General features: G+C 42.7%; 1 protein-coding gene across 1 annotated transcript in view; it reads right to left on the reverse strand.

Annotated features, from left to right (window-relative positions):
• DNAJA2 (DnaJ heat shock protein family (Hsp40) member A2) overlaps positions 1-15,468 on the reverse strand; it is a 166,567-nt gene that overhangs the window by 19,658 nt on the left and 131,441 nt on the right. Inside the window, exons 7-8 of the mRNA XM_053701942.1 lie at positions 7,511-7,655; positions 7,242-7,369 (exon numbers count right to left, since the gene is read on the reverse strand). Of these exons, the coding sequence (XP_053557917.1) occupies positions 7,242-7,369; positions 7,511-7,655 (273 nt within the window). The remainder of the gene's footprint in view (positions 1-7,241; positions 7,370-7,510; positions 7,656-15,468) is intronic.

Consider the following 15,468-nt stretch of genomic DNA (forward strand, 5'->3'; position numbering starts at 1 on the left):
TGAAGAAAATCCTTAGTTGCCTGCAAGTAGAACTTCAAGGCACGGACTACGTCCAGATTATGTAACAGACGCTCCTTAGAAGAAGGGTTAGGGCACAAGGAAGGAACAACAATTTCCTTAATATTCTTGTTAAAAACAACCTTAGGAAGAAAACCAGGTTTGGTACATAAACTCAAAAAACAAATGGAGATAATACTACTAATAATTAAATGATTAACCAATACAAAGTGCTAGCTACCTGGTGACAGGAATTACACACAAAACATAAAAGAGATAGAATTGCACCGCTATAAGATGCAGTTCAAAGACCAGGATATAAGACTAAGCACATTTTTAATAAATTTAGATACTCAAATAGATCAAAAAAATTGTGCAATTTATTACATGTTTAAATGATCGAACAATGCATGGTAAAGTGCTATAATAAATTTCCAATACACATATAGCAGCAAAAAAACCACGTATCAACACCCCCACATATACACACAAAGGACAAACAGACAAACAATTTACATGGGCCCCACTTAAACACTAAAAGCTAAACCTAAGCCGGCAAATGAGATTCAAATTCATGGTTTGCCGTGGGTCTCCTATCTTATGGATGCAACACAGCTTTCTGCAATACAAGTGACTTGTGGTCTCTGCCGGTCTAAGAGGTGGTGGTTGGTTGTGTGAAGCGGTCGTGAGTATAGTTGGAGGATCGCATGAGTGATCAGTACAGGGGCTTGAAGTATTGTTTTGTGCGTGTTATATGCCTCACTTGATTATCAGATACTTGCCCCTCACAGGAACTGTTACCCTTATTTGAACATTTTACAGCACGTCCGCCACACCTCCCCACCCATACTGATATATCACAGTTTGGTTGCTTATTTGTTGCTGTACCCTACACCTGCAAGCTCACCTAAGCCTTTGGATTTATGTTCTTCATTATTATTTATCATCATTCATACCTCATTCATTTGATTCATCCTGTCATTCATCATTCATATTCATGAACAGTTCGGAGTAACTTTTACCATTTGTTGCCATCTTCATCATCTGTCATTTACCATGGAACTATAACTTTTTATTTTGAATTTGAATCTCATTTGCCGGCTTAGGTTTAGCTTTTAGTGTTTAAGTGGGGCCCATGTGAATTGTTTGTTTGTCTGTTTGTCCTTTGTGTGTATATGTGGGGGTGTTGATACGAGGTTTTTTGCTGCTATATGTGTATTGGAAATTTATTATAGCACTTTACCATGCATTGTTTAATCATTTAAACATGTAATAAATTGCATAATTTTTTTGATCTATTTGAGTATCTAAATTTATTAAAAATGTGCTTAGTCTTATATCCTGGTCTTTGAACTGCATCTTATAGCGGTGCAATTCTATCTCTCTTTTATATGTTTTGTGGTACATAACACCACCTTATCAGAATGGAAAATAAGATAAGGATAATCACATTGTAAAGCTGAAAGCTCAGAAACACTGCAAGCAGAAGAAATAGCAACCAAAAATAAAAATCTTTCCAATATAATAACTTAATATCTATGGAATGCATGGGTTCAAACGGAACCCCTTGAAGAACATTAAGAACTAAATTCAAACTCCAAGGAGGAGCAATTGGTCTAAACACAGGCCTGATTCTAGTCAGGGCCTGACAAAAAGATTGAACATCTGCCAGACGCTTGTGTAACAAAATAGACAAAGCAGAAATCTGTCCCCTTAAGGAACTTGCTGACAACCCTTTCTCCAATCCTTCTTGGAGAAAAGATAAAATCCTGGGAATCCTAACCCTACTCCATGAGTAGCCCTTTGATTCGCACCAATAGAGATATTTACGCCATATCTTATGGCAAATTTTTCTAGTAACAGGCTTGCGTGCCTGAATCAAAGTATCAATGACTGCATCAGAGAACCCCCGCTTAAATAAAATCAATCGTTCAATCTCCAAGCAGTCAGCTGTAGAGAAATTAGATTCGGATGATGGAAGGGTCCCTGAATGAGAAGGTCCTGCCTCAATGGAAGCTTCCACGGTGGCAGAGAGGACATGTCCACCAGATCGGCATACCAAGTCCTGCGAGGCCACGCAGGAGCGATTAGAATCACCGAAACCCTTCCCTGCTCTCCTTCCCCGGGTGATTGCACGGATCAAATGGTGGAAACACATAAGCTAGGTTGAACGACCAAGGCACTGCCAAGGCATCTATCAGTTTCGGCCTGAGGATCCCTGGATCAGTATCTCGGGAGCTTGGCATTCTGACAAGACTCCATCAGATCCAATTACGGTCTGCCCCGCTTGAGAATCAGGGTGGCAAAGACCTCCGGATGGAGTTCCCATTCCCCCGGATGAAACGTCTGTCTGCTCAAAAAATCCGCCACCCAGTTGTCCACTCCTGGGATGTAGATTGCTGACAGATAACAAGAATGAGCCTCCGCCCACTGAATTATCTTGGATACTTCTGTCATCGCTAAGGAACTCCTTGTTCCTCCCTGATGATTGATGTAAGGCCACAGTTGTGATGTTGTCCAACTGAAATCAGATGAATTTGGCCGAAGCCAAATTGAGGCCAAGTCTGAAGCGCATTGAATATTGCTCTCAATTCCAGAATATTGATTGGAAGTAGAGACTCCAAACATCCCGAGCCTTCAGGGAATTCCAGACTGCACCCCATCCTAGTAGACTGGCGTCCGTTGTCACCATCACCCATGAAGGTCTGCGGAAGCACGTCCCTTTGGACAGATGATCCAGCGACAACCACCAAAGAAGAGTGTCTTGTCTCCTGATCCAGATCTATCTGAGGAGACAAAATTGCATAATCTCCATTCCACTGTCTGAGCATGCTCAGTTGTAAAGGCCTGAGATGAAAACGAGCAAACTAAATGATGTACATTGCCGCCACCATCAATCCAATTACCTCCATGCACTGTGCCACTGATGGCCGAGGATTGGACTGAAGGGCTCGGCATGTATTCCGAATCTTTAACTTTCTGACTTCCGTCAAGAAGATTTTCATGGATATAGAGTCTATTAGAGCTCCCAGGAAAGGAACCCTTGACTGTGGAATTAGTGAACTCTTTTCTAGATTCACCTTCCACCCGTGAGTCCTTAGAGAGGACAGAACCATGTCGGTATGGGAAACTGTCAGCTGATAAGACCCCTGGATCAGAATATCGTCCAGATAAGGCGCCACTGCAATGCCCCGCGGCCCAAGAACTGCCAGCAGAGACCCTAGAACCTTCGTGAAGATCCTGGGTGCCGTGGCCAGCCCGAAAGGAAGAGCCACAAACTGAGGAACTGGTGATCTTTGTGGATAGGAATATGAAGATATGCATCCTTTAAGTCCACGGTAGTCATATACTGACCCTCCTGAATCAATGGAAGAATTGTCCGAATAGTCTCCATCTTGAAGGATGGAACTCTGAGAAACTTGTTTAGACTCTTGAGATCTAAAATGGGTCAGAATGTTCCCTCTTTTTTGGGAACCACGAAAAGGTTTGAGTAAAACCCCTGCCCCTGTTTTGGGACGGGACAAATTACTCCCATAGTGGAGAGGTCTTTTACACAACATAAGAAAGCCTCTCTTTTTATCTGGTCTACAGACAATCGTGAAAGAAGAAACCTTCCCCATGGGAAGGAATTTTTTTAACTCTAGGATCCCTGGACACTAGAAATCGTGTCTCAAGGGTATCAAACATCTCTCATCCAAGCTTGGACAAAGAGAGAAAGTCTGCCCCCTACTAGATCCGGTCCCGGATTGGGGGCCGCCCCTTCATGCTGTCTTGATAGCAGCGGCAGGCTTCATGGGCTGTTTACCCTTATTCCAACCCTGGTTAGGTTTCCAGGTAGCTTTGGTTTGACAATAATTCCCTTCCTGTTTAACGGAAGAGGAAGTTCCCTTGACGTTACAAAAGGAACGAAAATTACTCAGTCGTCCCCTTTGTTTAGCTGTTTTGTCCTGAGGGAGGAGATGACCCTTACCTCCCGTAATGTCAGAAATGATCTTCTTCAAGTCAGGCCCGAACAGGGTCCTGCCCTTGAAAGGTATCGCCAAGGGCTTTGATTTAGAGGACACATCCGCAAACCAAGATTTTAACCATAAGGCTCTGCGCGCTAAAATGGAAAATCCTGAATTCTGGGCAATTTGAAAGGCAGCATCCGTAATAAAGGAATTAGCCAGCTTAAGGGCCTTAATTCTATTCATTATCTCTTCCAAAGGAGTCTCAATCTTAAGGGAGTCTTCTAGAGCATCAAACCAAAAGGCAGCCGCAGTTGTGACTGTTACAATGCAGGCCGTTGGTTGAAACAGAAACCCCTGATGAATATATAGCTTTTTTAGAAGACCCTCCAACTTTTTATCCATAGGGTCCTTGAAAGCACAACTGTACTCAATAGGGATAATCGTACGCTTAGTCAGGGTAGATATAGCTCCCTCCACCTTAGGGACCGTCTGCCAAGAGTCCCGAACTGTGTCAGCTATAGGATACATTTTCCTAAAAATAGGGGAAGGGGAGAACGGGATACCCGGTCTCTACCATTCCCTTGTAATAATTTCCGAAATTCTCTTAGGGACTGGAAACACATCGGAATAAGAAGGGACCTCTAAGTATTTGTCCATCTTACTCAATTTCTCTGGCGGGACCACAATAGAGTCACAGTCGTCCAGAGTCACCAAAACCTCTCGTAGCAAAAGGCGGAGGTGTTCAAGTTTAAATCTAAATGACATGAAGTCCAAATCTGTCTGGGGTAATGCACTGCCTGAGTCAGACAGTTCCCCCTCAGATAGAGCCTCCCTACCTCCCAATTCAGAGCCCTGGGAAGGTACATCAGAGATAGCCATTAAAGCATCAGAAGTTGCAGGGACCACGTGGGCCTCTGTCCTGCTGCGTTTGCCTTGTAACACTGGCAACTTAGATAAAACTTCTGAAAGAGTGGATGACATAACTGCAGCCATATCCTGCAGAGTAAATGAAGCAGACGCCAATGAAGAACATGGCGTCACCTGTGCGGGCGTTAAAGGCTGTGACGCTTGGGGAGAAAGATGCAGTATACCCTAAATTTCATCAGTCTGAGGACATTCATTAGATATATCTTTATTAAAGAAAATGTGTTCTTTACACTGTAAAGCCCTTTCAATACATGAGGGACAAAGTGTAACCGGGGGTTCCACAATGGCATCTAAACACATAGGACATGTAGTGTGTTCAAGATCATCCATGTTGACAGAAATGAAAAGTTACCTTGATCGTGTCTTTAACAATAAGAAGCTAAACGTATAGCTAATAAACGTGTGCACTTTATCTTTAAGAAACAAACTGTCCCAGGTTTAGCTTAGCGTTGGACTTAAACAAAAATACCAAAATACCCTTTGAGTATAATTTTTATCCAAAATTTTCCACAGATACACAAATTTAACAGTCATCTTGCCGCAGCTCTGCTGTGGCTCCTACCTGACTCCACTGACAAAGAATTCTCCTCTAAAACGGCGTGCCTAAGGTCGCTTGTCTATACGATCACAAGCGGACTTAGGAGCCGTAAAGAAAGCTGTCCGTCTCAGTAAAACTAACAGCGCGGCTTAAGGCGCGAAAATTAGCCCTGCCCTTCGTGGGCGTACACAACATACCCCAGGAAAAAACAGCTGAGTACCGCCATATACCGGAGCCAGATAGAGAATTTTTGATCTCCCTCCGACTCCGGTACTACTCCCAGTGTCAGCCTCATATTCACAAGGTCCCCCTGTAAGCATAGGACATGTAGTGAACTACGCACTTAACATAACAAGTAACTCGCCCGTTGCGTCAGCAATTGTGTCTAACGCAGCTCCCAGCGCATCCAAGTCTATTTGATCCTGTCAGATGAGTTGGGAAAAGTTTAACATGTTGGGATCCCCATTTACAATAAAAAGACAGCACATTCTACCAAGGAAGCCCTTACCCGAGCCCCTCACAGAATAAAAAAGGCATAGTACAGTCGGTTCTGGGATATGTTACAGCGCCCCAGAGAACAAAGGACTGCATTTACATCCATGCTGAGGAACAGCATGAAAATCTTAGTGTCAACAGGTCCACTCTTCCTCCTGAGGTCCTGTAAGGTAGAAGGTTCTTAGTAAGTATTCTATGACCGCACACAGAAGCAGCACAGGTGTGGGAGGAGCAGTGAAACTAAAAATCCAATAGTTCCCATAACCTGACAGGCTATTTCCAGATGCTTCTCTGTAGAAAATAGTACCCTTGGCACCATTTAAAATAAAAAACTCTTGATTGAAGAATTCAAACTAACACTTCACTTTACCTCACTCCTATTACTAACAGGCAAAGAGAAAGACTGGGTTGGGGGGAAAGGGAGGAGCTATTTATGCAGCTCTGCTGTGGAGCTCTTTGTCTCTTCCTGCTGACCAGGAGGCGATATCCCATAAGGATGATATCCGTAGACTTGTCATATCTTGTAAAAGAAAAAAACACTTTCATGATTGAAATAGGGCATGTAATTTTAAACAACTTTCCAATTTACTTTTATTACCAATTTTGCTTTGTTATCTTGGTATTCTTAGTTGAAAGCTAGACCTAGGAGGTTCATATGCTAATTTCTCAGACCTTGAAGGCCGCCTCTAATCTGAGAGCATTTTGACTTTTTTCACCACTAGAGGGCGTTAGTTCATGTGTTTCATATAGATAACATTGAGCTCAGGCACCTGAAGCTCCTAGGAATCAGCACTGATTGGCTAAAAATGCAAGTCTGTCAAAAGAACTGAAATAAGGGGACAGTTTGTAGAGGCATAGATACAAGGTAATCACAGAGATAAAAAGTGTATTATAACTGTTGGTTATGCAACACTGGGGAATGGGTAATAAAGGGATTATCTACCTTTTTAAACAACAAAAAATGTTGGTGTTTACAGTCCCTTTAATGGTACCCCATTGCTTAAAACTGTTAGAAATTAACACCAGTGAATGCCAGACAGAGCTTGCAAAGTTGTCATTTTCCTTTTCAGTGGTGTTGAAGGCCACATCTGTTTTACCATGGGTTTGCCTTCATGTTATTCAGCTTTCGGTTTGTTTAGGAAACATTAGAATTTTGAGGATACTTCTAGTAGACTGGGTTTAACTTAAAGAAAAAAAAAAAGCAGGTGCAGTTTTTTGGCTAAAAGCTTCATAGGCTTATTTAAAGTTACGATGATGTAAAAAGATGGATCACATCTAATAGAAACTAAATCAAATATACAGTGATTAGGGTAACCCATTTGGTGCACACTTACTGTCAATTTTTCTGGGTTAATCCAATTGTTCTCTGGAAACTGAACATCAAATTTGATGAAGAGATCCCCCTTTTCAAAGGGATTTCGATACTGTGGCATGCCTTCCCCTCGCACAACACGAACTGACCCTGTTTACAAAGATTGGATATAAAAATTAGCAACAATATTCATACCACATGTAAACATCTGGGCAATGAAGAGGAATTATTCTTATAATACGTTACTCATAAAGCTACAAGTTCCACAATGCTGATATGCAATTAGATTACCTGGTTCAATAACTTTTCCTGGAGCATATTTGACAACAATCTGACGACTATCAAGGTGCTTAAAATTGAACTGAAATCCACAAAGTGCTTCAACGAGCCCAATCTTGTGGGTCATGTGTAAGTCATTTCCATCCCTCGTAAATATCTGGGGGGGGAAAAAAAAACATTAAATATACTCCTGTAAAGTGACAAATCCCACATTACCACGCTTTCATTTGAGCTTTGTTATGAAACCTCACTATTTTAAATGTGTGTTATGATATATTTCTTTATATTAGTGAGGGGAGTAATAAAGGCCTCTTGAAAAAAAAAATAGAAACCAATGCTGAGAGGCATTTAATTTGTTATTACTATCAACTGACAGAATGTGGACAAATGACCACTTATTTTAAGGAGCAAGATTACTGCTTTAAAATAAGGGGTCTCAAGTCTATATTGTGGAAACATAGGGGAAGAGTCAACTCCTTAGGTTATTACATTTGTTTATCGTTTGATCAGGTGACTGCTAACACCTGGGCATTTTCTCCTCCTTTAAAAGTCAGGCCTCTTTCAAAAGAGGGGGCACTTTTCCCTTTATAGTGCATATTTTGGGATATGTTTTTTTTTAATAGCCCAGAGAACTGTAAATTAGAGTTGTTTCTATGGCAATCAATAGTTATTTAAGAGAGGCCTAAGAACCCCTCATTTGATAATTCCCTTTATCCTGTTACGGGTATTCTGTGTATGTGTGTTGTATGCTGCTTTAGGAGATATGGGCTTCTTCTAAGGACACTGCCGCCCATACAATAAAGACCAACAACTATTTTTTATGGATATCGCCTAATGACAGGGTTTTCCCTCTTTTAAACTTGGTCTCCTACTGCTTTGTGTTCTACTGGGGGAATGGTGGGTCTAAAAGAACCCCCTCCTCAAACCCTTTAGAGGTTTATACCCTCATACCACTTTGTGTTTTATGGGGGCTGTAAAAGTTCAGGCTTATACCTGGGGGAATTTCCTTCTTTCCTATGAGTGGTCTTAAGCATCTCATTTAATTAGAGGGAGAGATAGGGTCTCGGTAGCAGTCTACTCACCCTCTGCTAAAAAACAAAAAATGTATGCTTATTCTTGACACAGCGAGTCCGACGATCATCAATTACTGTTGGGAATATCACCCCGGGCCAGCAGGAGGCGGCAAAGAGCACCACAGTAAAGCTGTTAAATATCACTTCCCTACCAACAGGGATGCACAATTCCTCGCCCTGCTGCGGGTAAGCAGACCGTTAACGATTTTTTTCCCCTCCTCCTTAGTAACCAGTTATTATAGCTTGTTTGCCCTCTGTTTAGGTTTTTTTTCCTTTATTAAGCAGACAGTAAAAGCCCCCCACCCTATCACCGCAGCCATTTCACAGCTCAGCTCCTAACTTCTAGTCCCTGCGTGCGGTGTTGGAGACTTTCAAGGTGAGCAGTAGATTTGTCCCTCTTAGTGATCCTGGCTCTGCAGATATTATACAGTAACCGAGTATAATAGAGATCATCTTCCTCTGCTCCTGCGCTGCTGTTAGCTAATCTGTACGTTTTGAAAATACATAAATAGTTGTACGATTTCTTACTCAAGTAAGAAAAATCATACAACTATTTATGTATTTTCAAAATGTACCCCCCTCCAGCTAACAGATTAGCTAACAGCAGCGCAGGAGCAGAATAGGGGGTTAGTTATACCGCAGCTCTGCTGAGATATAACTTGTGAACCTCAAGCGATTGAGGTACGGCTTCTACTCTACACAGGAGATACAATATTCAGTTTGATCCTGGAGGTATTCTTAAGAGTTCCTCATTGTTATCTTTGCAGTATCCATTATCAGAACTTTTTCCCTTTGCAACAGTTCCATACCTATGTATATAGAACTAAAAAAAGTCACAACTTCTATAACTAGAGCCCTAATCTAGACTGTGTTAAATTTCTGTTGTCGCCCTTCTACAAAATTTGTTAACACCGCTCCCCAACCCGGGATCTGGGTACAGCAGCCAACATCTGCTGTAACTTGGGCTTCTTAATTCTTACCAAAATCATTAACTGACTCTTTATGTTCAACTTGGGCATTTAGCCTTAAAATGAGTATCCCTCGTGTCCCTACGCAAACTGCCAAATATTTTACACACACTAGACCATATCTAAATGTACACTCTAATTTGCTGGACCATTAACGGATGTTTGCTGTTAATTCATTGCACAAAACGCTTAACTTAAAAAATAAATACAAATATCCATCCATAATATTAATGCCAATAATGTTTAGAGAGTTTTTCCAATACAATTATACCGCTGTATTCATAACAGAATGTTGTATGATGAATTTATCACCACTGAGCTGACCATTGCGCATAAATTTGTCAGTTCCCCAGCTGGTGGCATAGAAGTCAGTCAGCATGTGAACTACTGGGATACTACAGTTCCTGAAGTTCACATTACTGTGCCTTGTACTCAATGCATGTGTGACTTACAGCAGCGTGTGGCACAAACTACTGGGAAAAGGAAACTGCGCTATTGGGCCATGAACACATGAGTGCGCTACAATTAAAAGGAGCGCGCGATTATGTGTTAAGCGCAGGGCTTTGACAAACCTGGGCACAAATTGTCCCTTAAATTGGGCCCTAACACCCTTGTTTGGAGCCCACAACCTGCCCATGGACTCCCTCAATTACCCCTGCCCTCAGAGCATAAAGTGCAGATGAATGCTATGCACCAGAGTTTTTATGCAGGTGCACTAACAGAGCTTCTACCTTTAATGCCTCTAAAAATACAGGGGATTCAATCTTCAAAGCAACACCTATTATCTAAAGAGAAAAACATAATTTATGCTTACCTGATAAATTCCTTTCTTCTGTTGTGTGATCAGTCCACGGGTCATCATTACTTCTGGGATATAACTCCTCCCCAACAGGAAATGCAAGAGGATTCACCCAGCAGAGCTGCATATAGCTCCTCCCCTCTACGTCAGTCCCAGTCATTCGACCAAGAATCAACGAGAAAGGAGTAACCAAGGGTGAAGTGGTGACTGGAGTATAATTTAAAAGATATTTACCTGCCTTAAAACAGGGCGGGCCGTGGACTGATCACACAACAGAAGAAAGGAATTTATCAGGTAAGCATAAATTATGTTTTCTTCTGTTATGTGTGATCAGTCCACGGGTCATCATTACTTCTGGGATACCAATACCAAAGCAAAAGTACACGGATGACGGGAGGGATAGGCAGGCTCATTATATAGAAGGAACCACTGCCTGAAGAACCTTTCTCCCAAAAATAGCCTCCGAAGAAGCAAAAGTGTCAAATTTGTAAAATTTGGAAAAAGTATGAAGCGAAGACCAAGTTGCAGCCTTGCAAATCTGTTCAACAGAGGCCTCATTCTTAAAGGCCCAAGTGGAAGCCACAGCTCTAGTGGAGTGAGCTGTAATTCTTTTAGGAGGCTGCTGACCAGCAGTCTCATAGGCTAAACGTATTATGCTACGAAGCCAAAAAGAGAGAGAGGTAGCAGAAGCTTTTTGACCTCTCCTCTGTCCAGAATAAACGACAAACAGGGAAGAAGTTTGGCGAAAATCTTTAGTTGCCTGCAAGTAGAACTTGAGGGCACGAACTACATCCAGATTGTGTAGAAGACGTTCCTTCTTTGAAGAAGGATTTGGACACAAGGATGGAACAACAATCTCTTGATTGATATTCCTGTTAGTGACCACCTTAGGTAAGAACCCAGGTTTAGTACGCAGAACTACCTTGTCTGAGTGAAAAATCAGATAAGGAGAATCACAATGTAAGGCTGATAACTCAGAGACTCTTCGAGCCGAGGAAATAGCCATTAAAAACAGAACTTTCCAAGATAACAATTTTATATCAATGGAATGAAGGGGTTCAAATGGAACACCCTGTAAAACGTTAAGAACTAAGTTTAAACTCCATGGCGGAGCAACAGCTTTAAACACAGGCTTGATCCTAGCTAAAGCCTGACAAAAAGCCTGGACGTCTGGATTTTCTGACAGACGCCTGTGTAACAAGATGGACAGAGCTGAAATCTGTCCCTTTAATGAACTAGCTGATAAACCCTTTTCTAACCCTTCTTGTAGAAAGGACAATATCCTAGAGATCCTAACCTTACTCCATGAGTAATGTTTGGATTCGCACCAGTATAGGTATTTACGCCATATTTTATGGTAAATCTTTCTGGTAACAGGCTTCCTAGCCTGTATCAGGGTATCAATAACCGACTCAGAAAAGCCACGTTTTGATAAAATCAAACGTTCAATTTCCAAGCAGTCAGCTTCAGAGAAGTTAGATTTTGATGTTTGAATGGACCCTGTATCAGAAGGTCCTGTCTTAGAGGTAGAGACCAAGGCGGACAGGATGACATGTCCACTAGATCTGCATACCAAGTCCTGCGTGGCCATGCAGGCGCTATTAGAATCACTGATGCTCTCTCCTGCTTGATTTTGGCAATCAATCGAGGAAGCAGCGGAAAGGGTGGAAACACATAAGCCATCCCGAAGTTCCAAGGTGCTGTCAAAGCATCTATCAGAACCGCTCCCGGATCCCTGGATCTGGACCCGTAGCGAGGAAGTTTGGCGTTCTGGCGAGACGCCATGAGATCTATCTCTGGTTTGCCCCAACGTCGAAGTATTTGGGCAAAGACCTCCGGATGAAGTTCCCACTCCCCCGGATGAAAAGTCTGGCGACTCAAGAAATCCGCCTCCCAGTTCTCCACTCCCGGGATGTGGATTGCTGACAGGTGGCAAGAGTGAGACTCTGCCCAGCGAATTATCTTTGATACTTCCACCATTGCTAGGGAGCTTCTTGTCCCTCCCTGATGGTTGATGTAAGCTACAGTCGTGATGTTGTCCGACTGAAACCTGATGAACCCCCGAGTTGTTAATTGGGGCCAAGCTAGAAGGGCATTGAGAACTGCTCTCAATTCCAGAATGTTTATTGGAAGGAGACTCTCCTCCTGATTCCATAGTCCCTGAGCCTTCAGAGAATTCCAGACAGCGCCCCAACCTAGTAGGCTGGCGTCTGTTGTTACAATTGTCCAGTCTGGCCTGCTGAATGGCATCCCCCTGGACAGGTGTGGCCGATGAAGCCACCATAGAAGAGAATTTCTGGTCTCTTGATTCAGATTCAGAGTAGGGGACAAATCTGAGTAATCCCCATTCCACTGACTTAGCATGCATAATTGCAGAGGTCTGAGGTGTAGGCGTGCAAAAGGTACTATGTCCATTGCCGCTACCATTAAGCCGATCACCTCCATGCATTGAGCTACTGACGGGTGTTGAATGGAATGAAGGACACGGCATGCATTTTGAAGCTTTGTTAACCTGTCCTCTGTCAGGTAAATCTTCATTTCTACAGAATCTATAAGAGTCCCCAAGAATGGAACTCTTGTGAGAGGAAAAAGAGAACTCTTCTTTTCGTTCACTTTCCATCCATGCGACCTTAGAAATGCCAGAACTAACTCTGTATGAGACTTGGCAGTTTGAAAGCTTGAAGCTTGTATTAGAATGTCGTCTAGGTATGGAGCTACCGAAATCCCTCGCGGTCTTAGTACCGCCAGAAGGGCACCCAGAACCTTTGTGAAGATTCTTGGAGCCGTAGCCAATCCGAATGGAAGAGCTACAAACTGGTAGTGCCTGTCTAAGAAGGCAAACCTTAGATACCGGTGATGATCTTTGTGGATCGGTATGTGAAGGTAAGCATCCTTTAAATCCACTGTGGTCATGTACTGACCCTCTTGGATCATGGGTAAGATTGTCCGAATAGTTTCCATTTTGAACGATGGAACTCTTAGGAATTTGTTTAGAATCTTTAAATCTAAGATTGGCCTGAAAGTTCCCTCTTTTTTGGGAACCACAAACAGGTTTGAGTAGAACCCTTGTCCTTGTTCCGACCGCGGAACCGGATGGATCACTCCCATTATTAACAGATCTTGTACGCAGCGTAGAAACGCTTCTTTCTTTATCTGGTTTGTTGACAACCTTGACAGATGAAATCTCCCTCTTGGGGGAGATAATTTGAAGTCTAGAAGGTATCCCTGAGATATGATCTCTAGTGCCCAGGGATCCTGAACATCTCTTGCCCAGGCCTGGGCGAAGAGAGAGAGTCTGCCCCCCACTAGATCCGGTCCCGGATCGGGGGCTCTCGGTTCATGCTGTCTTTGGGGCAGCAGCAGGTTTCCTGGCCTGCTTGCTCTTGTTCCAGGACTGGTTAGGCTTCCAGCCTTGCCTGTAACGAGCAACAGCTCCCTCCTGTTTTGGTGCAGTGGAGGTTGATGCTGCTCCTGTTTTGAAGTTCCGAAAGGGACGAAAATTAGACTGTCTAGCCTTAGTCCTCCCCAACCTTTGGCTTTGTCTTGAGGTAGGGCGTGGCCCTTACCTCCTGTAATGTCAGCGATAATCTCTTTCAAACCGGGCCCAAATAAAGACTGCCCCTTGAAAGGTATATTAAGTAATTTGGACTTAGAAGTAACATCAGCTGACCAGGATTTTAACCACAGCGCCCTACGTGCCTGTATGGCGAATCCTGAGTTCTTAGCCGTAAGTTTGGTTAAATGTACTACGGCCTCCGAAATGAAGGAATTAGCTAGTTTAAGGACTCTAAGCCTGTCCGTAATGTCGTCTAGCGTAGATGAACTAAGGTTCTCTTCAAGCGACTCAATCCAAAATGCTGCCGCAGCCGTAATCGGCGCGATACATGCAAGGGGTTGTAATATAAAACCTTGTTGAACAAACATTTTCTTAAGGTAACCCTCTAATTTTTTATCCATTGGATCTGAGAAAGCACAGCTATCCTCCACCGGGATAGTGGTACGCTTAGCTAAAGTAGAAACTGCTCCCTCCACCTTGGGGACCGTTTGCCATAAGTCCCGAGTGGTGGCGTCTATTGGAAACATCTTTCTAAATATTGGAGGGGGTGAGAACGGCACACCGGGTCTATCCCACTCCTTAGTAACAATTTCAGTTAGTCTCTTAGGTATAGGAAAAACGTCAGTACTCGCCGGTACCGCAAAGTATTTATCCAACCTACACAGTTTCTCTGGTATTGCAACGGTGTTACAATCGTTGAGAGCTGCTAAGACCTCCCCTAGTAATACACGGAGGTTCTCCAATTTAAATTTAAAATTTGAAATATCTGAGTCCAATCTGTTTGGATCAGAACCGTCACCCACAGAATGAAGCTCTCCGTCCTCATGCTCTGCGAGCTGTGACGCAGTATCAGACATGGCCCTAGCATTGTCAGCGCACTCTGTTCTCACCCCAGAGTGATCACGCTTGCCTCTTAGTTCTGGTAATTTAGACAAAACTTCAGTCATAACAGTAGCCATATCTTGTAATGTTATCTGTAATGGCCGCCCAGATGTACTAGGCGCCAAAATATCACGCACCTCCCGGGCGGGAGATGCAGGTACTGCCGCGTGAGGCGAGTTAGTCGGCATAACTCTCCCCTCGCTGTTTGGTGAAATTTGTTCACATTGTACAGATTGACTTTTATTTAAAGTAGCATCAATACAGTTAGTACATAAATTTCTATTGGGCTCCACCTTGGCATTGGAACAAATGACACAGATATCTTCCTCTGAGTCAGACATGTTTAACACACTAGCAAAAAACTTACAACTTGGTTATAATCTTTTTTAGCAAAAAACGTACTGTGCCTCAAAGAGGTACTAACGATTAAATGACAGTTGAAATAATGAACTGAAAAACAGTTATAGCATCAAACTTTGAAATAACAAAACTTTTAGCAAAGGTTTGTTCCCATTAGTAAAATAACAATAATTAAATTTGACATAAAAAATACAAAGCAACGTTTTTATTCACAGTCACTATAAGAATTCTCACAGCTCTGCTGAGAGAATTTACCTCCCTTCAAAGAAGTTTGAAGACCCCTGAGATCTATCAGAGATGAACCGGATCATGCAGGAAAAATAAAAGTAACT

The sequence above is a fragment of the Bombina bombina genome, chromosome 1, assembly GCF_027579735.1.
Source record: "Bombina bombina isolate aBomBom1 chromosome 1, aBomBom1.pri, whole genome shotgun sequence".
Lineage (NCBI taxonomy): Eukaryota > Metazoa > Chordata > Amphibia > Anura > Bombinatoridae > Bombina > Bombina bombina.